The sequence below is a fragment of the Galeopterus variegatus genome, unplaced genomic scaffold (genome assembly GCF_000696425.1).
Source record: "Galeopterus variegatus unplaced genomic scaffold, G_variegatus-3.0.2 Scaffold8759, whole genome shotgun sequence".
NCBI classification, from domain to species: Eukaryota; Metazoa; Chordata; class Mammalia; order Dermoptera; family Cynocephalidae; genus Galeopterus; species Galeopterus variegatus.
The window spans coordinates 4,169-25,515 of record NW_007734870.1 but is presented as its reverse complement, the minus strand read 5'-3'; the positions used below and the strand labels follow the sequence as shown (position 1 = coordinate 25,515).

Below are 21,347 nucleotides of genomic sequence, written 5' to 3'. Positions count from 1 at the left end.
AGCCCAGGATTACAGATACCTAAACCCGCAAGCTCCCCTGCAAGTTTACGGTTTCAGTTCTGAAACTTGGATACCGCAACTGTCTGCTCTTTGTTTGGGTGCAGGGAGTCGGGTCAGGATCTGGGTTGATTTTTTGTTCCAAGTGATTGCCAGTCACTTTGGCCACATCATCCAATTCACCTTTTCCTGGTTGTTCTGAGGTTTAGTGTCCTGGTTGCAGGACGTGTCCACGCGTCCTGGGCTGGCTCTAAGGATTGCCAGTCACTTTGGCCACATCATCCAATTCACCTTTTCCTGGTTGTTCTGAGGTTTAGAGTCCTGGTTGCAGGACGTGTCCACGCGTCCTGGGCTGGCTCTAAGGCTGGTCCTGGCCCACCTGGCTATGAGCTGACCGGGGGTGGGGACAAGGAGAAGCAGGTGCCAGGGGTCCTGGGTGGCAGGGTCCAGGAGGCCAGGGACTGGCGGGCGGGGTGGGCGCTGCCTCTCTGCTTCCTGGTCCTCCACAGACTACCCAGACGTGGGGCTCCTGAGCGTGTGCTGGGGCGGGCGTCCCCCCTGGGAGGAGAGGCTCGTCGGCAGGATCAGGGCCATGCTGGCCATGCAGCAGAGCATGGTGCTGGAGGCCATCTGCCACTGCCTGGATGAGCATGACCAGGTAAGCCTGGGGACACTCCCAAGCCTGACTGCCATCACTACCACCAAATACCCCGTGGTCCCCACAGGCCTTCGTAGTCCCTAAAGCCCCTGGCACTCTGCCAGAGGGTGCTGGAAGGTGTGACGGGGTCAGGGCCTACCCTGCTGCTGCCCACAAGCACCGGAACAGGCAGAGGCACAGACAGCCCGAGGCCTGGGTGCTGGCCCACCTCTGTGCCCGCTCGGGGTAGGGAGCCCTGCAGTGGCACCCCAGGCCCTAGAATCGGGCAGCGGTCTGGACACAGGGTCTGGGCACCACCCTTCAAGAGCCTCTAGGTTTGGAGCCCACTCTCTGGGGGCAGCCCGCAGGGACCAGCAGGGACCAGGCAGCTGTGGGGGCGGCGCCTGGCACCGAGACAAGCCCGCGCAGCTTCTCTGTCCCCCGCTCTGCATCTCGCCCTAGACCTTTCTCTTCCACTTGTACGGGCTGATCCTCCGGGAATGCACCCACAAGGAGCTGGTGAGGAGGCACCTGGCTTGCCTGCTGGAGTTGTCCCACCAGCCTGCGGGCCAGCGGCAGGTGGGTGGGACCTCTGCCGGTGCGGCTACCGCGGCCCTGCAGCATTTCACTGGGTGCTGACTGGCTGTGACTGTCAAGACCTGCCACTGCATCCTGGCCCTACCTTGGCAGACAGGAGCCCCCCTGGGAGGAGCGGGCCCCTTGGAAGGGCTGGGACATCTGCACTGCCTCTTCAGGATGGGCTCACTGGGTCCTCCGGACTGCAGGGCATGGCACTTGCTGTGGGCGTGGCAGCCACCGTGCACGTGGAGGTGGTGTGGACAGTGCTGGAGCGCCTGGGCCACACCAGGTTCCTGAGGTTGGCCCTCCCTTCCCCAGATAACAAGGTAGAGAGGTCTGGCCACTGGCCGATGCAGGGGAGAGTGGCATGGGGCAGGGAGGGTCCTGGTGCCCCAACCCCTTACAGCCTGGGGAACGTCACTTGTGTCTCTGAGCCTTGGTTTGCTCATTTGTGAGATGGGGGCCTTCTGCACCACCCACTGCCCTGAGAGGCTGGCATGTGGGACTCACCCTGGATGAAGGCGTTCCTTCTCTGCACTTGCCACATGTGTCCTGTCCCTGGGGCCCCATGAGTGGGGGCTTGAGCCACCATCAGGATCTGGGGCTGTGGGGCCTTCCCTGACCTCAGGTGATATGTGTGGCCTGAGCCTGTTTGCTCACCTGCATACCTACCGGGGGGGGGGGGTGCGTTGAGTGGCTGCACGTTCCTGGCCAGTCCCTTCCCTGGGAGCCTCCCTGAGAAGAGCAGACCAGCAAGAGACACCCGAAGGAGGAGGTGCTACCTGGGAAGGCAGGGGGGCTTCCTAGAGGAGGGGGCTGGCACCAGTTCTGGGCACACAGCCCTGCGTGGAGTATGGACACACTGGCCTTCATCCTGAACCTGTGCAGAGGGCTCGAAGCTTTCTCCCGGGGCAGGAGGCAGGGTGGTGGGTGCCAGGGACAGGCCAGGAGCTCAGCGGCCCCCTGCAGGCCCAGCTCCCGCCCACCCACAGCTGTTGGAGCCCAACCTGCACTGGAAATGGGTCAGCAGCACCTGCTTGCTATGCTACGGGCAGATGGCCTTGCAGGCCAGGGAGCGGATCCTGCCCTGGGTGGACAACATTGTCTCCAGGATGGTGTACTATTTCTCCTGCAGCAGCCAGGTGAGCCCCACCACACCCACCGCCCCACCTCGGACAGGAGGAGGGCAGACGGCCTGCACCCTCAAGACCAGCTCAGGCAATGGGCCCCTGGTGGGTGCCCCTCCAGCACTTTACTGGGGTCTGCTCCCAGACCCCGGGTCGCTCTTCATCACCCACCACTCACGGTCCGGCCACCCTGGCTGTGGGTGGCGGCAGGACGGGGCTTGAGCAGCCCAGGTCTGTGAGGCCAGGGAAGGGCGGTGGTTGCCCTCCCTGCACAGCCCTGGGCCTCAGGCAGGGGGGTGCCCTTCACGACCCTGCAAAGGCGGCAGCTCCAGTGCTGCAGACCCAAGTGTCACGCAGGCAGCGAACAGAGAGCAGACATGCTTGTGACTGCCTGTGCCGCCTGGGCTGCCTGGGCGGGGGGCGGGGTGTGTGTGTGTGTGTGTGTGTGTGTGTGTGTGTGTGTTGTATGCACGTTGTATGTGCTGTCTATGCTATATTTACGATGTTGTGTATACGTATGTGGTGTTGCGGGTGTTATGTGTGGTGTGTGTTGTGTGTGCTGTGTGTATTTTGTGTGGATATAGATGTGCTGTGTGTGTGTGAGGGTGTGATCTGGGTGTGTGATATTCTCTGTGTACGTTGTGTGTATGACGATGTGCTCTGTGTGTGTGTGTGGATGCCGTGTGGGTGTGGTGCCCGTGTGTGTGGATGTTGTGTGTATGGGTGTGCTGTGTGGATGCCATGTGGGTGTGGTGCACATGTGTGTGTGCATGCATGCATGCTGTTTGCACCCTGGGTAGGCTGTGTGCTGGGGCTGTGCAGCAGGACCCCAGGGAACGCTCCGCTGACCTTGCCCCGGCACCCACGTGTGCTCGGCAGGACGACATCCTAGACACGAGCTTCCTTTCGGCGGCTGTGATGCTCACGAAGGCCATCGGGCGGGAGGATGGTGCCCAGAACTACAAGTTCACTCAGATTCCCGAGCTCATCGGGTGTCTCCTGGTGAGAGGCCCCCAGGGGCCCTGCCCAGCAGTGCTTGAAGGGACTGCCAGGGTGGGCAGGGGCTGAACAGGCCAGGCTGGATGCCAGACCCTGCCACACTAGCCCCTCATCTGCCCCCCAGTGCCTCCTGCAGAAGGAGCCCAACTTCCTGGCCACCCTCTGCCGGCAGAAGATCATACTGGTCATTGAGGGACTGAGGTAATGCCCGTCAGGTCCAGGGACAAGGATGGCCCAGGCCATCTGAGGATGGAGTGGGGGTCAGCGTGTGAGTGGAGGCAAGCGGGTGGGGCCATCAGACTTGCTTTGTTCTGCGTCCAGGATAGGTTGGCACAGACTGAGCCCTGACCCAGGTTACACATTGAGCCCTGAACCTGGCCACATGCTGAGCCTTGATCCTGGTTACATGCTGAGCCCTGATCCTGGTCACATGCTGAGCCTTAATCCTGGTCACATGCTGAGCCCTAATCATGCTCTGGCCTTGTCACCCCTTGAGTCCTGACCCTGGTTCACCAGCTGACCTCTGATCCCATTCATAGCTCTGAATATGACCCCAGAATAATCCTAAGTATTCTCACTAACGATGTCAATGAACCCAAGAGAACTAAGTGAACGTGTCGGGATGGCTCAGTGCAGCTCCTGTCTCCAACAGGCCCCTCCCAGTCCAAATAGGTCCATTTTTCCCAACAGCACCCCCCCAATCTGAGTCTGAAACCTGTCCCAGACTACTTCCACATTTTGAATTGTGCCAGCCTCTCCCCACTGGGAACCCATTCAGCCAGGCCTTTTATTCCCAGGACTGTGGGCTGTGCAAAAAGTCTAGAATCTTCTCTGTGTCCCTTCTAGCAATTTGCGGCCCCATTTCACACCCATGGTCAAGTCCAGGATCCTGCAGACCTGCCTGAGGAGCTTGTACACACTCCCACCCATGGAGACGTTGAAGAGCAGCTTACCCCCCATGGAGCCAGCCCCGGATGTCATGGTGATGCCTGTCCTGGGGCCATCCTCCCCGTCCTTCCGGGTGTTGGGTGCTGGCCCACTCCTCGAGTCCTTGCCATGTATGGGGGCTGAGGGACAAGAGGAAAGAGCTTTGTTCCCAGCGTGGGTTCCACCCGGGCTTTGCCATGGCCTCTGGTCTTTGGGTTCTGCTCCCCTAAACTGGGGCTCTGGTGTGCGTGCCACCCTCAGTGTTCTGTGAGGTTCAGGTGAGATGCAGGGTCAGGAGCCCCTGACAAGACGTGCCCTGCCCCCAGCTTTTGCTGTCAGGGTCTGCCGCGCTGACAAACAACCCCAAAGCCTCCGGGCTCGCAGCAGCTGCGTGTTTCTTGCCCTTGGGTACAGGGGCCCAGGGCCAGCTGCCTGTGTTCTGAAATCTGAGGACATCAGCCAAAAAATGTTCCCGAGGAGGATAAAGAGGGTGAAAAGGAAAGAGAGTTCAGGACCAGCCCCTGGGGACTGCAGCGATTAAGGGAAATAAGGAAGATGAGCAGCCAGAGAGTGGGCGGAAACCCGGAGGGGACAGAGAGGCCGAGGGCAGGACCCGTGGGTCCCGCTGTGACACTTGAAGCTTGCAGAGCTCGCTCGCACTGGGCCCCTCCGTGGTCTGCAGGTGGCCCAGCCCTGAGGCACGGTGGCCGTCTTCCTCCTGCAGGAGCTGTACAGGAAGACTGCACGTGCGCTCGGCCTGCTGCTGCAGAGCTTCATCTCTGAGAATGAGAGCTTGGACGAGGTCTGCTTCCTCCTGCAGGTGGGTCTCAGGGGGGGGTCCTGGTCCAGGTCTGCCCAGGGTGGGCGCCACACGTGAAGGAGGTGCTGAGCGGGCTAGGCTGGGAGGTGTAGTCTGTGCCACAGACCAAGTGCCCCGCAGGCTGCGCAGCCTAGGCCTTTCGGCTCTTGTAAGGACTGAGGTGGGTACTACAGAAGAGCCATGCACCCTGCCAAGGACAAGCGTGCCCCACTGACCTCACCATCTGGTGCAACTGCGGGCAGCTGGGCCCACTCGGTGTGGAAGCCTCGCCTTGCTGTGGTGTGGGGAGGTGCTGGAGGGCCAGCGGGTCAGCCAGCCTGCTTAGGTCCTCCTGCTGAGAGCTTAGTGGCACCTGTGACCCTCCCTGGGCTCTGTGCTTTGCAAGGACAGATTCCTCCAGCCCACAGGTGGGCATCCATGTCCCCATTTCACAGATAGGGAAATTGGCCTAGAGGATGGGGCTTGGCCCTGACCTCCCAGATGGCTAGAGGCAGAGAAAGGAGCCCACTAGGTCCGTGAGCCCAGGGCCTTGCTCTCACCACAACACAGCAAATGGGGAGCATGGGTCTGTCCCCAGAGGGTATCTCGAGGATTAGAGGGAACATGTGAGGCACACGTAGCAGCGTGCTGGGCACAGCAGCTGTCCTTCTCTGTCCTGAAAGGAACCTGGCCAGAGCTTGGCTGGTCTGCTTGGGAGCAGCCTGGAGCTCAGGACAGGGATGGAGACTCAAGCTGCAGTGCCACCCCAGGGCCTGCAGAGAGGCCAGCTGGGACTGAGGGTGGAGACAAGCCTCGGACAGAGGGTGGCTGAGGGAGGCCGGGCTACTCGGGGACCAAACCTCTCAGGTGTTAAAGGGTTTCTTCTAGTTCGAGGTTGTGCCAAGCTGACTATTCCCACCACATGCACTACAGGCCAGAGGCTGATGTCGACTCTAGTGCTAGCCACAGGGTGGGCCCCGGGTGGCCGGTCCTCAGGCTCTCCCCTCTCTGTGGCAGCACACAGAACACTGGCTGAGGTCGGACAAGAGCCACGAGTGCAAGCGGGCCGTGCAGTCCATCTCCCAGCTCCTGCAATACGTGGTGGACTTTCTGCACATCACAGTGAGTCCCCGGCACCCCACCACCCTCGGGGAGGGAGGGGGCCAGGCAGCCGCTGGAGGAAGGACCAGGGAGTGCTGGTGACCATGACGCCCCCTCCTGGCAGCACTCGCTGGTTGTCGCAGTCGAGATCCACTGAGTGTCTGTGACGTGCTGGATTCTGTGTGGAACAAGAAGATGGTCCCCGCCCCTAGGGAACCTCCAGCCCCAGGGCTGTGGTTGCAATTCACATAGGGTGGTCGGTGGTCGTGGTCGGAGGGATTCTGGATAGGACGGCTACATGGGAGCAAGCACTTGAAGGAGGACGCGGAGGAAGCAGGGGGCTACTGGGAGGAAAGCAGTCTGAGGGAATAGCCTGAGCCCAGGACAGGCAGCCGCATGGGGCAGGGACCTGGGACAGCCGGAACAGCCCTGAAAACGGAGAACTAAGTTGGAAGAGTGTAAACGCATCAACAGAAAAGCACAGGGGTCAAAACAGGCCCCCATTTAAACAGTCATTGGATTTTCAACAGAGGTGCCAAAGCTCTAGATGGGGCGAGGAAAGTCCTTTAAGCGAAAGTGCTGGACACGCGTGCTCCACACGGGGGAGCGAACCTCACCCTACCTCCCACCCAAACCAAGAACAATTCCAGATGGACCGCAGAACTAAACGGAAAAATTAACACCGTAAAGTTTCTACGAGAAAACACAGATTATCTTTACAAACTTGGGATAGGCAAAGATTTCCTAGATAGACTGCAGATGGCAATAACTGTAAACAAAATATGGATAAAGTGGACTTCACTGAAACTAGAAACTTCTGTGCATCAAAAGGCACTGTTAAGGGGCCGGCCCGGTGGCGCACTGCTACAGTGCGCCGCTTGGGAAGCGCGGCGGCGCTCCCGCCCGAGGGTTCGGATCCCACATACAGACCGGCCGCTCACTGGCTGAGCGAGGTGCAGGCGCAACACCGAGGGTTGAGATCCCGTTGCCGGTCCCGGTCCGGTACGGGCGCGACACTGAGGGTTGCGATCCGTTGCCGGTCACGAAAAAAGACAAAAAGGAAAAAAAAAAAAAAGACACTGTTAAGGGAATCCAGAGTCAAGACACAGACTGAGAGAGAATATTTGCGCTGCATATATCTGACGAAGGACTCGCATTCAGAAGATATAATGAACTCCTGCAACTCAATAAGAAGATAACCCAGTTTTTAAAATAGGCAAAAGGGCCGGCCCGTGGCTCACTCGGTAGAGTGCGGTGCTGACGGCACCAAGGCCACGGGTTCAGATCCCTATGTAGGGATGGCCGGTTGGCTCACTTGGGAGAGCGTGGTGCTGACAACACCAAGTCAAGGGTTAAGATCCCCTTACCGGTCATCTTTTTAAATAATAAATAAATAAAAATAAATAAAACAGGCAAAAGACTTAAACAGGGATTTTACAAAGCACATGAAAACGAATGTGCTCAGCGTAATGTCCTAGAGGAAACACAAATTAAAACCACAATGAGATATCACCACTGTACTCGTCTGTTTCTGTTGCTTATAACATAAATACCTGGAATTGTGTGATTTATAAAGAAAATGAAATTTATTTCTTACAGTGTCTGAGGCTGGGAAGTCCAAAGCCCAGGGAACACATCTTGGTGGTGGTGACAGTGGCAGCAGGGTATCACATTGCGAAATAGTGGAGCAGAGAGAGACCAAGTTCCTCCTTCACTCTCTTTTTAAAGCCCCCAGAGCCACGCCCCTGACCTCCATTATTAATCCATTCACTACTGCACGGTCCTACGATCCAATCACCTCTTCAAGGCCCTAGGATTTCTCACCCTTAACCGTCACAGTGGGGATCAACTTCTGGGGGGACATTCAACCCAAGGCAACCACACACCTGCTGGAAGGGTAAAATTATAAAGACTGAAAACGCCGAGAGCTGGCAGGGTGTGGAGCTACGAGAAATGTCACACAGTGCTGGTGGGAGCATAAGATGGCAAAACCACTCGGGAGAGCTTTCAGCAGCTTCTTTCAAAGTTAAACACGTATATACCCTGCAGCCACACAGTTCCACTCCTAGACATTTACCCCAGAGAAATGAAAACACACGTCCATAGAAAGACTCATGCAAGAATACGTGTGATGGTTTTATTCATAATAGCCCCACACCGCAGGCACCCCACATGTCCATCAGCAGAAGAGGGCACAGGCTCATCGTGGGGTCCGCACAACGAAGTGCCCAGCAGCAATGAAGAGGAAGGAAGCGCGGGGATGGACCCCACGACGTGTGCAGCCAAGAAGCCAGGCTCAGGCGGACACACGCTGTGATTCCATCACGTGACGCACAATCACAAGCAAAACTGACTGGAAAAGCAATGGCTTCTGGGCAGGCAGGACTCACCGTGAGGCAGCCCAAGCCGACTTTCCGGGGTAATGGGAATAGTCTATATCTTGGTAAAGGCAGGAAATATACAGATCTGTCCAGTTGTCCAAACTCACTGAATTGTGCACCTAATGATTTGATTATTTCACTGTATTAAAGTTTTACCTTAGACAACAAGCACTGTAAACAAATACTTTAAACAAATTCAGTAGTTTGGTTTTGCAGTGATATTGATTTGCAGCTCTGAAACTTACATTTTAAACGTACAAATGAGGAAATATTTTGAGGGCATGGAAGTCAGGTGTCTTCCTGTTGGAAAAGTTGCAAATATAGATAAGGGTTAAGATTAAAATCTGCCCGTGGTTTCGTATTGGAGCTAGAGGCATCAGTTTGAACTCACGATTTTTAATATACATAGATGTAGATATGTACATATAGACTTAAATATAGCTTCAGTTCTCTGCGTGTGTGTGTGTGTGGTATTGGGGAGAGGGCAGAGATGGGTGTAGGTTCTGGGCATAGTTTGCAGGCAGAGCCAAGAGGAAGTTCTGATAACTCCACAGAGTTCAGCCTGTGCAACTGGAGAAAGACTGAGTTGGCGCCACCCGAGAGGGGCGATGTCTGCCACTGCAGCATGTTTGTTGAAGTGGGGGGTGGGGAGCAGATCAGGTCTTTTGCAGGCTTGTTGGGCATGAGATGTCCAAGAGACAAGCAAGCCTGGATCCTGAGCAGGCAGGTGGACAGGCCAGTCTGGAGGTGAGTGCTCAGGCTCAGCCTGGGGAGGTAAGCTTATCTGGGAGGCAAGTTTAACTTTTCGAAAAGGCATCCAATATAGATTTGTTGAAGGGATGAACTCATGAATAAAAAGAAAGCCTTGAGAACACCAGTAACTGAGAAAGGTGCCCTAGAGGGCTTTAGCTTCATTACCCAAAGCTGAGGAAGCAGATGCCACATGCTCATGTGAACAGCAATGCCACACACATGTCCTCGTGGGGAGGCAAATCCCAGGTGATCACAGCGTGCACAGGAGGAGTGTGTCCTCCCACCCAGAATGCAGACCTCCTCTGTGTCCACTGCTCTGTGCACTCGATTCAAACTCAGCCCAGCCCCACACACTTAATTTAAGCCTACCTTGGCCCAGCCTCAGGGCAGCTTGCTGCCCAGGTCTAAACCTCACTTTGGCACACAAGCAGTTCTCGCCTATGCCAACTCCAACTGCATAAACTCCCCAGGTCTCCAAGGCTGGACATTAGAGGCAATGCTGCAGAAGTCACCCCTCACCCTCCACCCTTTGGTTGTGAAGAGTGCAGGAGGCATACAGTACAGTTTTTTATACTACTTTAACTGAAGTAAAATTTGCATATGGTAAAATGAAAAAATTTAAGTGGACAGCTCAGTGACTTTTAAAAACTATAAATGTATCAAGATTGACAACATTTCCAGCATCTCAGAAAGTTCCCTTGTGCCTTTCTCCAGTCACTACCCACCACCTCCCCACCTGCGCCCCACTGCAGTAGCTGCCCGTCAGTCTTGCCTCCCAGTGTAGGCAACTGTAAAACGGGTCAGAACACAGGCAGCACGGGACTGTAAAGCTAGAGGAAGGAGAGAGGTGGGGAGGGCCCCACGGTCAGGCCAGCTTTCTGCCTGAAGGCATCGTCTGTTCTGAAGCCCTGGCAGCAGGATCCCTGATGCTGAAGAGGCAGAGATGGAAGTTCAGGGATTTGGAGGGAGCTGGAATCTGAGTCCTGGGGAGAAGGCGGTTGTGCAGAAAAGGAGCTCCAGGTTGAGCAGCTTCCTCGAACAGCCCATAAAGGCCAGGCCTTAATAATAGGGGTATTCCAGTCCCAGAGTGAAGGCTACTCTCCATCTGCCCTAACGAAAACTTAAGCCCAAGCCTCAAAAGGATCAATGAAGTGCCTATTGGAATAAAATTCAGCAGAACACTCACAATGTCCAGCATACAATAAAAAATTACTTGACGTGGTGAAGAGGTAGGAAAATTCACTCATAATCAGGAGAGAAACTATTTAGCAGAATTAGACCTATAAATGACAGCTATTATAAATATGTTCAAAACTTTAAAGGAAAACATAAATGTAATGAAAATAGTCATGAAATATCAATAGATAAATGGTGACTGTTCAAAAGAAAGAAACCAAGTGAGAATTCTAGAACTGCAAACAAAATACAGTATCTGAAATGAAAAAGCCACTGGATGTTCTTACCAGAAGATCAGACACTGCAGAAGATATTAGTGAACTTGAAGACAGGACAGTAGAGCCCATTGAAACCAAAGCACACAGAGGAAAAAGAAAAGCAGAGAAAAAAACAGCCAAAGCCACAGTGACTTGTGGAACAATATCACGTACAGAGGGAGTCCCAGAAGAAGAGAGGGGATTGGGTCAGAAAGAAATAGCTGAAGATACAATGGCTGAGGGTTTTCAAATTTGATGAAAAGTATGAATCCATTGATCCAAGAATATCGAAGAACCCCAAGCAGGATAAACACAAAGAAAACCACACACACCAGGCATGTCAAAATCAAAATGGCTGATAAACCACGATGAATACAAAAAAGTCATACCGCAGCCAGAAATACAAGCACGCATGTGTGCATGGAGGGAAATAACCGCGGGCACGCCCCTAACTTCTCACCGTGCACAGTGGAAACGCCCCCTCTGACAGGCGAGGAGACCGAGGCCAGAGAGGTGAAGGGCTTTCCCGGAGCTGGGTGGAGAGCCCGGTTCAGAGGCTCAACCACTGTGCTTCCCACGAGGCACCGAGCTCGGGAATGGACTGGAAGAGCCCCAAAGCTGGAGGGCCTGGGACAGCAGAAGCCCCCGAGAAGCCAGGCGTGGCTCTGCTCACCACCCTGCCCTGTCCCCCCATCCCCAGGAAGAGGCCACGCCCTCCATGCTGGGCCACCAGCTAGGCCTGCTGACTCTGCTGTGGCAGGACAAGGACGGGGTCACCCGGGATCTCTCCCGCCGCTGTGTCTTCCTCCTCCTCCAGCTTCTGGCTCAGCAGAAGGGTGAGCTGGGCACAGGGGAGCGGGGGCAGAGCCCGGGCCTGGCTCCTCGGCTCCTGGGTCCCCTGCCTCGCTCCTGGCCTGTGAGTTGGGGCAGTACTGCTGGAGGAGCGTGTCACCTCCCCAGGCCAAAGTAGCTCCTCCTGACCGTGAGTCTCACAACAGGGAGGACGGTGGGATTCATGCACCTGAACAAAACAAAGCATTTTGAAGGACGGGCCTCCAGGGCACGGGAGGTGAACGTGAAGCTCCACGATGTGGTGAAGGTGAGGTCTCAGCGCTGGGTGGGCAGGGCTGGCGGCCGGGGGGGGCGCCCAGCAGAGCCCCCAGCCCAGCGCACAGGGGCTGAGGGAGGCCCCGGGCGGCCTGCGCAGGGAGCAGCTGGGCTCCCCTTAGAAACCCACCGCTGCAGCTCCCCCAGCTTGCCCCAGACATGGGCCCGGGCCCGTTCAGAACCGCTGGTCCCAAGGCTCTCACTGGCATCTCCAGGGCCTCCCTCGGGGTCTCTCCCTCCTCTGGCCTCTCCTCTGTCACGAGGCTGACAGCTTGTCTCGGTTTGCTGGGGACTGTCCTTCCCCTAAGGTCTTAGCCCTTCCCCTCAGTCCCTGCCAGCCAGGATGGCCTCTCCCTTCTCCGCCCTCCCTGGCCCACCTCCCCACACGCTTCCCTCCCAGGCTCAGCCCTCCGGGTGGACTGAGATTGAGGGATTGGGCTTGAGTCCAAGCTCCGCCCCTAACTGGCTGTGCCTCAGTTTCCCCACATTCCAAGTGAGGGTCACTTAGGCCTGAGATCCTGCCTGCTGCTGGGACAGGCTGTGATAGAAGCAGTGACACCTTGGTGCAGACGGAGTCCCCTGAGGAGCCATGGGCTTAGAAGCCTGTTGCTGGGAGGGTGTGTTCTCAGGGGAAGTGAGGAGGGAAGCCAGGTGAGGCAAGGAAGGAGCTTGACCAGAGGTGTCTCAAGCCCGGCCCCCAGAGAGCCACGAACTGTGTGCAAAGCGGGCCAGTCATTGCTTGCGGAGTGGGCGTGGGGGGCATCCTGGCACAAGCTGCTCACTCCCACTGGCCCTAGGGCAGCTCTCCTGAGAAGGGGTGCTGTGTGCCTGGCTTGGGGACGGGGACGGTTGGGGCAGGGGCAGTGTCGAGGCAGGGCAGGCCCTTCCCAGGTTCCCAAGGTCTGGGCACATGGTATTCATCTGTCTCTGCTCTCTGGCACAGGCCTTCGACAAGAACCTGACCGTGGCCCAGCACACACAGCTGGTTCTCACGCTCCAGCACAGCCTGTGCAGCCACAGCCAGCCACGCCGCGACCTGGCCTCGCAGCTCCTCCTGATGATCTTCGAGGGGCCTGGACTCAAGACCGAGCAGGTGGGGCTGGGCACCGAGGCCCACTCAGGGTGGGCACCTCCCTGTAGGCACCAGGAGGGGGGAGCAGGGCAGCTGCACACCAGGGGCTGCGTGTACGGGTGTGTCCTGTGTGCCTGCCCATGTGCACATGCCCACACACCACACCTCTTTATGCTGATCACCCTGGGACCCCCAACCCTGGCAGCCTGTGAGGGGGGGGTCCTGAGGGTGCTTCAGGCCCACGGCCCTACCTCCAGCTGCCTCTGCCTGTTGTGGGGCAACCAGGCCAGGCAGCAGGTGTGGCAGGCGGAGGCCCTCACCTCCCCCTGTCCTGCTGGCAGAGCAACAAAGTCACTTCCCGGCCTGGGATCTAAGTACCCCTCAGTCTGGCTCTGCCAACTCAGTTCATGAGCCACCCTGGACACAGATGCTGCAGAGGCTGCCAGGCTGACCCACGTAGGTGCTCCCTCAGGCTCAACCACATGGGCCCCTCCAGGCTTGTCATTCCCGTCTTCATGGGAACAAGCAGGGGGTGAGGGGTACAAATGACTGGGCGTGGCACAAGCATGAGGCCTGGAGCTGGGTCCCACCAGGGATCTGCACGGGGGTCCCTCTGTGGCTGAAGAGATCACAGTTGACCTCCTGGAGCAGGTGGCCCCCTGGCCTGAGCAGGGGCCTGCCTGAGGCACTGTCCACCTCTTCCCTCCCGGCTCAGGTGGCCGAGGTCCTGCATAGCCTGTTCCGGGAGCTGCCGGGCATCACCTTCAGTAACATGCAGGCCATGATGAAGGCCATGACGGCTCTGGGGACCCAGCACACCCAGGAGACAGTTGAGGTGGTCCTGTCCCTGTGCCCCCCCTCGGAGAGGTAGGGCCCTGCCCAGCCCACACACCCAAAGGTGGACATCTGTCCATCAGCATCCGTGCACCCTCCCAGTCCGTAGATGCTTTCTGTACACAGACTCAGTTCCAGACTGTGAGAGGCAGAAAGGCCTAAGAGCACCCACCAGACTCAGCCCTCACTCCTGGACTCCAGATCCAGGGCCAGCAATGTCCCCCAAAGATGCCCTAGGCTGAGGGGGTTAAGGCTGGGGCTCCAGCAGTCTCAGCCGGGAAGCATCCCTCAGACTCAGAGTCCCTGAGGCCAACCTGCTGTCCCAGAGCCCCAGGCGTGTACAACTCCAGCCGCCCCTCTGGGTGACACTGGGTTTCCAAGCTGCATCCTGTGGATGGTGACACCTTGCTATTCACACCCCGGCCCGAGGACCAGCAGCATCAGCATCATCCAGAGCTTGTTAGAAATGCAGAGTCATGGGCCCTGCCTGGCCCTGCTGGGTCAGAAGCTGCAGCCCCAAGTGCTGTGCGAACACTTTGCAGTCTGAGAGGTGCTGGGGACATCGGGCCCTCCTGGGGCTGCACAGCCATTGAGAGGGAGCACGGTGTGACCGGGGATTAGTGAGTTATGCCCACGTGGTTCATGGCTCTGCCAGGCTCTCTCTTGTTCTTGGACTTCCAAGTGGAGACAGGCTGAGGAGTGCAGTGGTTTGCTTGGGGTACATGGCGAGGGGGTGTGAGGTGGGAGTGAGTGTGAGTGTCAGGGAAAACTAGCCTTGCACAGAGCTTCTGGGGGGAACCCAAGCCCCGCTGGCCATCAGAGCAAAGCCTCCGGGACCCCTCCCCAGATGGAGGGATCACCAATCCTGCAGGGCCTGGCCACCTCCACTCTAACGTGCCCAGCAATCCACTCTGCTGATGGCCTGGCATGCAGTGGGTCCTGCTGGCCATCTGCCCACCCACCCAGCATGGCCAGCCAGCAGGTGGGATGGGACCCCTGTCTCCCCAGGCGGATCCTACCCCTGTGGAAAGCCCTGGCTTCCAACAACCGGCTGGCCCGTAAGGTCATCACTCTGCTCTACATGAAGCTGAAGCTGAGGCCCGCAAGGGACCTCATCAGGTCCATGCAGCATACCCAGCTCACCTCTCTGCTGGTGAGCAGCGCCCGTGCCCCTGGGAGACACCCCTGCCCTGTATCCCCACCCGGGTGACCCTCTGTATCAGCATCATCATTTGGGGACCACATGGGATCTCAGGGTGATCCCATACCATTGCCATCATGTGCCTGACCCTCATGGCCCTTGTCACAGCTTGTGACTGCACATTCGCAGGTGGGCACTGCATTGCCCTGTTCCAGGAGTCCCTGCCCCTGCACACATCAGGCCCACCAGGTACCTGGCGCATTAGCTGACTGGCAACCTCCGCACAGGGCCTTGCTGTGGTCACTAGTGCCCATCTCTCCATGAGAATGCCCTGCTTTGCACGTCCTGCCAGACAGGAACCCTAAGCGTCACACACACTCACAGGAAGGGGTTAGTGGGGGTCTGTTAGCAAACAGTGGAGAGGCCAGGCTGCCCTCCTGGGACTCCCAGTCAGTGAACAACACAGTGTCACAACCTGTCGGGGTGACAAAAACAGGCAGAGCAAAGGGCGTGGAGAGGCTGTTGGGCTTGCTCGCAGCTGGCAGGAAGCAGCAAGGGCGGGTGTGGGGCGAAGATGGTCTGTGGTGGCGGGTGGTCTGGGAAGGGCCTCCTCACCGGCAGGACACCCAGAGTGAGCAAGAGAGGCCCAGGCAGAAGGTCGCCTGAGGAGGGAGTTGAGCCAGGGAAAAGGAGGCCAGCTGTGTGGCTGGCCAGCAGAGACGAAGCCAGGAGCTCAGGGGCCCGGCCCTGGGGCAGGACAGGGGCTGGGCGGGGCCAGCCTCTCAGGCCCTGCCTCAAGGCTGCTGCAGGAGTGGGGTGGGAGCCCACCCAGGTCCAGCCAGAAGTGGCCAAGAGTTCTAGAAGGTGAATCCCACGGTGGGGCCAGGCGTAGGCAGTGGGGCCCTGGGGACAGAGTCTCCATGTGGAGTGTGGTTGCTACTCCCACCTGCCCTGCTCACTGGGTGCCATCTGGGCCCTGCTCTGTCCCGCTGCAGGCCCTGGGCACCATTTACGAGCTGCTCTACACCCAGGAGTGCAAGCCCGCAGTCCACTGGGCCTTTGCAGGGATCCTCCTGGGTCTACTTACGCAGCTCCACTACCTGTTTGAGCTGGGCATGGTTGAGGGCATCTCGGACTACCAGGAAGATGTCCTAGAAATGAAGCCCCTCAGCCCCTGCAGGTGAGCCATTCTCAGGACTCCTCCCCACCCCTCCTCCTGGCTCCTCCCACACCCCCACAGAGCCCCTGCTGGACAACATGCCCTGGGCTAGGTAAATGCTAGGGACCCAGGAAAGGAATGGGGACTCACAGCCCAGGCTGGAGGAGAGGGGACAGAGCATCCACCCGCTGTCAGGAGTGGGCTCCTGAGTGAGGGGACACCAGGTCCCAGGTGGGGAATGAGCCCCTTGCCTTGACTCCACCTCCCCCAAATGACCCTCCACTGCCCCAGGACGTGCCTAGAAGCCCTGAAGGGCCTCTTCTGGACCACCAACTACTGGGAGGTGTTCGCCTACCTCAAGCTGCTGCAGGGCTGGGAGCTCTTTGAGCATCTGGAAACCTACACAGAGGGCGTGACCCTCTTGGCCCGGTGAGCACTAGCCTGGGTGCCCTCTGCCTGCGAAGGATTGCAGACAGTTAGCAGACCAGGCCACACCCTGATGGGGCACCCGATGCCAGACTTAGTTGCCAGGATCAGCTCCCTAAGTTATTGAGGACTGCAGGGGAAGGGGATAAGGGGGACCTTTGGGACCCTGTGCCTGCCTCTTCCCTCTGACAGGGCCATGGCCCACTATGACTGTGAGGTCAAGGCTGTCTTGGGGCAGGCGGTCATCTCCATGAAGAGCAGAGAGGAGCGGGACAACGTCGTGGCCATTCTCGTCATCACAGAGGTCAGCCTCTCCCCAGCCCCGCCCATCCTTGCTCCTCACCAGTGCCCCTGCCCCTTGGGAAGAAGGTCCAAGAGCTGGACTTGCTTTCCGTCCTCCAATACGAAAGCGTCCTAACTCCTGCCTCGCACGTCGGATCTGCCAGCTGTCTGGAAGTGCTTCTTTCCGTCTAGCCCCCTATCTCCTGCTGCAGCATGGCTGATTTTCCCTGGAAGCCTCAGTTGACTGGTGGGCTGACTCTGCCCACCCTGCCCAGTTTCTCAACAGCCCAGTGGTCTCCCAGCATGTGTCTCGGAGAAGAATGGACAAGTTCCTGAGCCTGGGTCTGCACAACCCCAACCAGCTTGTGCGGGCCATGAGCCTGAAGGGCCTCAGCAGTGCCCTGATGCACCCTGAGAAGGTGAGAGGGGGAGGATGTGGGGACATCTGGGGGAGATGCCCACTTCAAATCTTAGGAAAGCTACAGGGAGGAGAGGGCATTTGAAAAGAGCCTCCCTGGTAGGTGGACTTGGAAGGGGTTGATGGGGAGAGCAAGTCAGGCCTGGGGACAGAAGGCAGCAGAGTTTGGGAGACCCTGCTGCTGTGCATAGGGCTGGGGTTCTGGAGTGTCTGAGCTGGAGGGAGCTCTGAGATCGGTGACTTTGGTCCCCTTTCCGGGTAGGAGTCCCTTACGCGGCAGCATCTCTCAGGTCCTTTGTTCATGCTCCACATGGCCTGGAGGACTCACCCCTGCTGGAAAGCGGGTGTCCTTCCCCCGCTGCGCTGTGGGCCTCCCAGAACACATCGTCCCCTCATGACGCCGACTGAGGGCTGGGACTGAGGCCCCCAGCTTTGCTCCTCAGATAAACTGCTGTGGTTTTATCCATTTCCCTGGCCAGTGAGAAAGGGAGGCAGGGAGTGGGCTGGGAGTGGCCTCGGTCCGGGACTCAACCCAACTCTGTCCATCCACTCAGCAGTCACTGGTGCAGCTCTGAGCTGCGCTTGGAGATGAGCAGATACAGCACCTGCTCAGGAAGCCCAAAGCCCACCCCGTAAGGGAAAGCTTGGTGGGGGGCGACCCCAAGTGAGTGCGGGCAGAAGTGGGCAGGGCTGCACGTGCAGTGGCGTGGTCTCCCACAGCAGTGGCGTGGTCTCCCACAGGGGGCCCTGCTCCGGGACCAGCTGACAGGGCTGCTGGAGAGCTTCCTGAAGCCCGAGCCCAAGGACCCCTCGGGCCTCATGGAGATCCTGGGTGACATCCTGCACCGCCTGGGAGTCCAGAGAGCTGGTGTCATCAGCCTCAAGATTGCACAGCACCTGCCCCCCTTGTTTGAAGATGTGAGCGGGGACCTCCCAAGGGCCGCAGAGGGGTGGCGGGTGGGTCCCCTGCCAGCCAGGCACCTGTGCAGTCTCGCCCAAGCCCACCTTCCTGGGCTGTGGGTTGCTATGCTGGGGGGATGGGGGATGCTGGCGGGCAGGGATCCTGGCCCTGGAGCCGGGCCTGCCCACGCAGGAGCTTCGTTCTTCTGTCCTCTGGCCAAGGGCCACGCTGCCCTTGGGCTTCCCATCTCCACTCCATGGAGCCGCTGGCACTCCCCAGGGCCAGTGGGGGCTGACGAGGTCCTCCAGCCAGGGAGATAGGGCTGGGGGTTGCGGAGGGGAGAGGGCAGGGGTAGCAGTTTAGAAAGACCCATGGCAGGGCATGGAGGCAGAGAAGCCTGGGGCAGGGAAAATGATTTCAGGGCTTTTGAATAAACTAGGTGAGGTAAGGGGTAAGGGGGGCTTAAGGACCTGAGGGGCCCCTCAGAGACTGGTTGTCACTGGGGCGTGGGAGAGGGAGAGCGGGGTGAGCCCCGCCAGGCGGGCAGGTGGCAGACGCTGCAGCTCCTGGAGGTGCAGGAGAGGGTGGGGAGGCGGCTCGGGCTGCGGCGTGAGCACTGGGAGTCAGTCGCCATTGCGGGGACTGGCCTCGGTCTTCTCCATGACCCAGGGCAAAGGCGCTGTGATTAGGCACCATTCACCCACGGTGAAACCAAGTCACACAGTGAAGGTGCTTGCCCGGGGTCATGGAGCTGGAAAGGGGCAGACCTGGCATGAGGCGCAGCTGCCAGCAGCCCCAGGCCTCCCGGGGAAACCCAGAGGAGACGAGCTGTGGGGGAGAGGCCTGCGGGAGATGGGAGGGTGGCCAGGGGCAGGGAAACCAGGGGCACTGCAGCCCCAGACGGCGGTGAAGGAGCCATTGGAGGCGGAGGGAGGGGCTGGCTGGGGCTGGGGCTGCCTGGAGGGCAGGGTCGTGGACTCAGGAGCGCCGCTGGCCCCAGCCAAAGGGACCGGAATCAGGACAAGCACTTGGCTCCTGGAGCCTCTGGGCAGGAGGGGGTGGGAGAAGGGCTGTGGCCGGAGAGGCTGCATGGGGGTGGACGGGCCACTGCCTGAGGGCCGGCCTGCCGTCTCCCCAGGAAAGGGAAGAGGTGCGCGGAGGAGCCATCTTCCTGTTCGGACATGTCATCCACGGTGGAGGCAAGAGGTTCCAGCAGGCGCTCAAGACCATCGCCTCCCAGGTCCTGGTGCCACTGCTCTTCCACCTGGTCGACCCCTGCCCTGGAGTGGTGAAGGTGAGTGGGCTCAGGCCGCACCAGGGTGGCCGGGGGGCGGGAACGGGAGGAGCCCGTGCTGGCAGGGCTGGTCAGGCAGCTCAGGAGCCTCCACCCCGGGGAGCAGAGGACAGAGTGAGGCTGCTGTCCTGGAGGGGCTGCCCGGGCCAGGTAGGGAGGGCTGTGCCTGGCCAGACAGGCAAATGGGCAGACGGAGAAAGGAGAGGACTTGTCCAGGTGGTGCTTCCTGCAGCCACCTGCCTCCAGGTCCTCCATCCCGACCCTCCTCCATAGACCAGGACCTGGAGACCTCCACTGGCTTCAGACCCCCCCCCCATGCACCCCCCAGGCCTGGGGAGCCTGGCCTCCAGGGTCCTTCTCATGCCTCCATTCTCCCCTCCCGGGACCAGTGTGCAGATCACGCCCTCTGTGACAGTGCCCACCACACCCTGTCTGCCCGATGCCCCAGCCTGGAGGGGACCCTGTTTAATTCCACAGAGGATCTGCAGGGTGGCCCTGAAACTGCAGCCCTGGACTGTGGCCGTGTCACATGGGCCCCAGGGTTCACTGGTATGCCTTTGTGAGGTGCCCCTTCTCACCTCTGCATGGACACCCGCTTGTCACCGGAGACCTGGCCTGGTGCCACTCCTCAGGGAAACCTTGCAGCCTGCACCCCCCACCCACACGCCAGGCAATGTCCCTGCTGGCCGTGGGCGCCCACTCTCTGTGTAGACCACTCCTCCAGCATTAGCCTCAGAGCCTGTCCACACCATCATCCCAGGCCTCCTCCTGCCCTCCCCCCACCCCCACTGCCCCTTCTTGAGCTCTCAGGGAACCCCCTAGAATTCTCATTTCTTCCTCACAAACTGGCTTACCTCAGTCTCAGGCTCCCTTCCTGCTGGTGCCCCAGATCCATCAAACCTAAGGGCCCTGTGGACACTCCACTGGGCTAAAAGAGGGTCTGCCTCACGGCTGTGTCTGTAACACCAGCCCCAGCCCAGAGCCAGCACCAACAGTTGCTGAGTGAGTGCGGGCCAGAGTGAAGGGATGGACGGAGGGACACTTGGACAGTTGAGGGGTGGCTGGACACATGGACGATGGAGGGGAGGATGGATGGATGATGGAAGGACACGTGGATGATGGAGGGGTGGATGGATGGATGATGGATGGACACATGGACGATGGAGGGGTGGATGGACACATGGACGATGGAGGGGTAGATGGACACATGGATGATTGAGGGGTGGATGGACACATGGACAATGGAGGGGTGGATGGACACGTGGATGATGAGGGGTGGATGGACACGTGGACAATGTAGGGGTGTATGGACACATGGATGATGGATGGGTGGATGGATGGATGATGGATGGACACGGACGATGGAGGGGTGGATGGACACATGGATGATGGAGGGGTGGATGGATGGATGATGGATGGACACAGACGATGGAGGGGTGGATGGATGGATGATGGCTGGACACATGGACGATGGAGGGGTGGATGGACACATGGATGATGGAGGGGTGGATGGATGGATGATGGATGGACACAGACGATGGAGGGGTGGATGGATGGATGATGGCTGGACACATGGACGATGGAGGGGTGGATGGACACATGGATGATGGATAGGTGGATGGATGGATGATGGCTGGACACATGGACGATGGAGGGGTGGATGGACACATGGATGATAGATGGGTGAGTGGATGGATGATGGCTGGACACATGGACGACAGAGGGGTGGATGGACACATGGATTCTGGAGGGGTGCTTGGATGGATGATGGCTGGACACATGGACGATGGAGGGGTGGATGGACACGTGGATGATGGAGGGGTGGATGGACACATGGACGATGGAGGGGTTGATGGAAGATGGATAGACACATGGATGATGGAGGGGTGGGTGGATGGAAGATGGATGGACACATGGATGATGGAGGGGTGGATGGACACGTGGATGATGGAGGGGTGGATGGACACATGGACGATGGAG

The 21,347-nt window shown here is 58.8% G+C and overlaps 1 protein-coding gene across 1 annotated transcript; it reads left to right on the top strand.

Annotated features, from left to right (window-relative positions):
- Nucleotides 1-589: 589 nt before the first annotated feature.
- On the top strand, nucleotides 590-19,916 carry LOC103608739 (maestro heat-like repeat family member 5; the record flags this gene model as incomplete). The annotated part of the gene is made up of 20 exons (XM_008593140.1): nucleotides 590-655; nucleotides 1,097-1,213; nucleotides 1,420-1,539; nucleotides 3,220-3,342; nucleotides 3,464-3,540; nucleotides 4,186-4,321; nucleotides 4,991-5,086; nucleotides 6,083-6,187; nucleotides 11,434-11,569; nucleotides 11,732-11,832; nucleotides 12,784-12,933; nucleotides 13,628-13,779; nucleotides 14,755-14,899; nucleotides 15,883-16,067; nucleotides 16,338-16,475; nucleotides 16,665-16,776; nucleotides 17,030-17,173; nucleotides 17,914-18,090; nucleotides 19,212-19,367; nucleotides 19,757-19,916. Coding segments are annotated over exons 1-20 (2,596 nt in total), but the record flags the coding sequence as incomplete, so codon positions are not given.
- Between the last annotated feature and the right edge of the window lie 1,431 nt (nucleotides 19,917-21,347).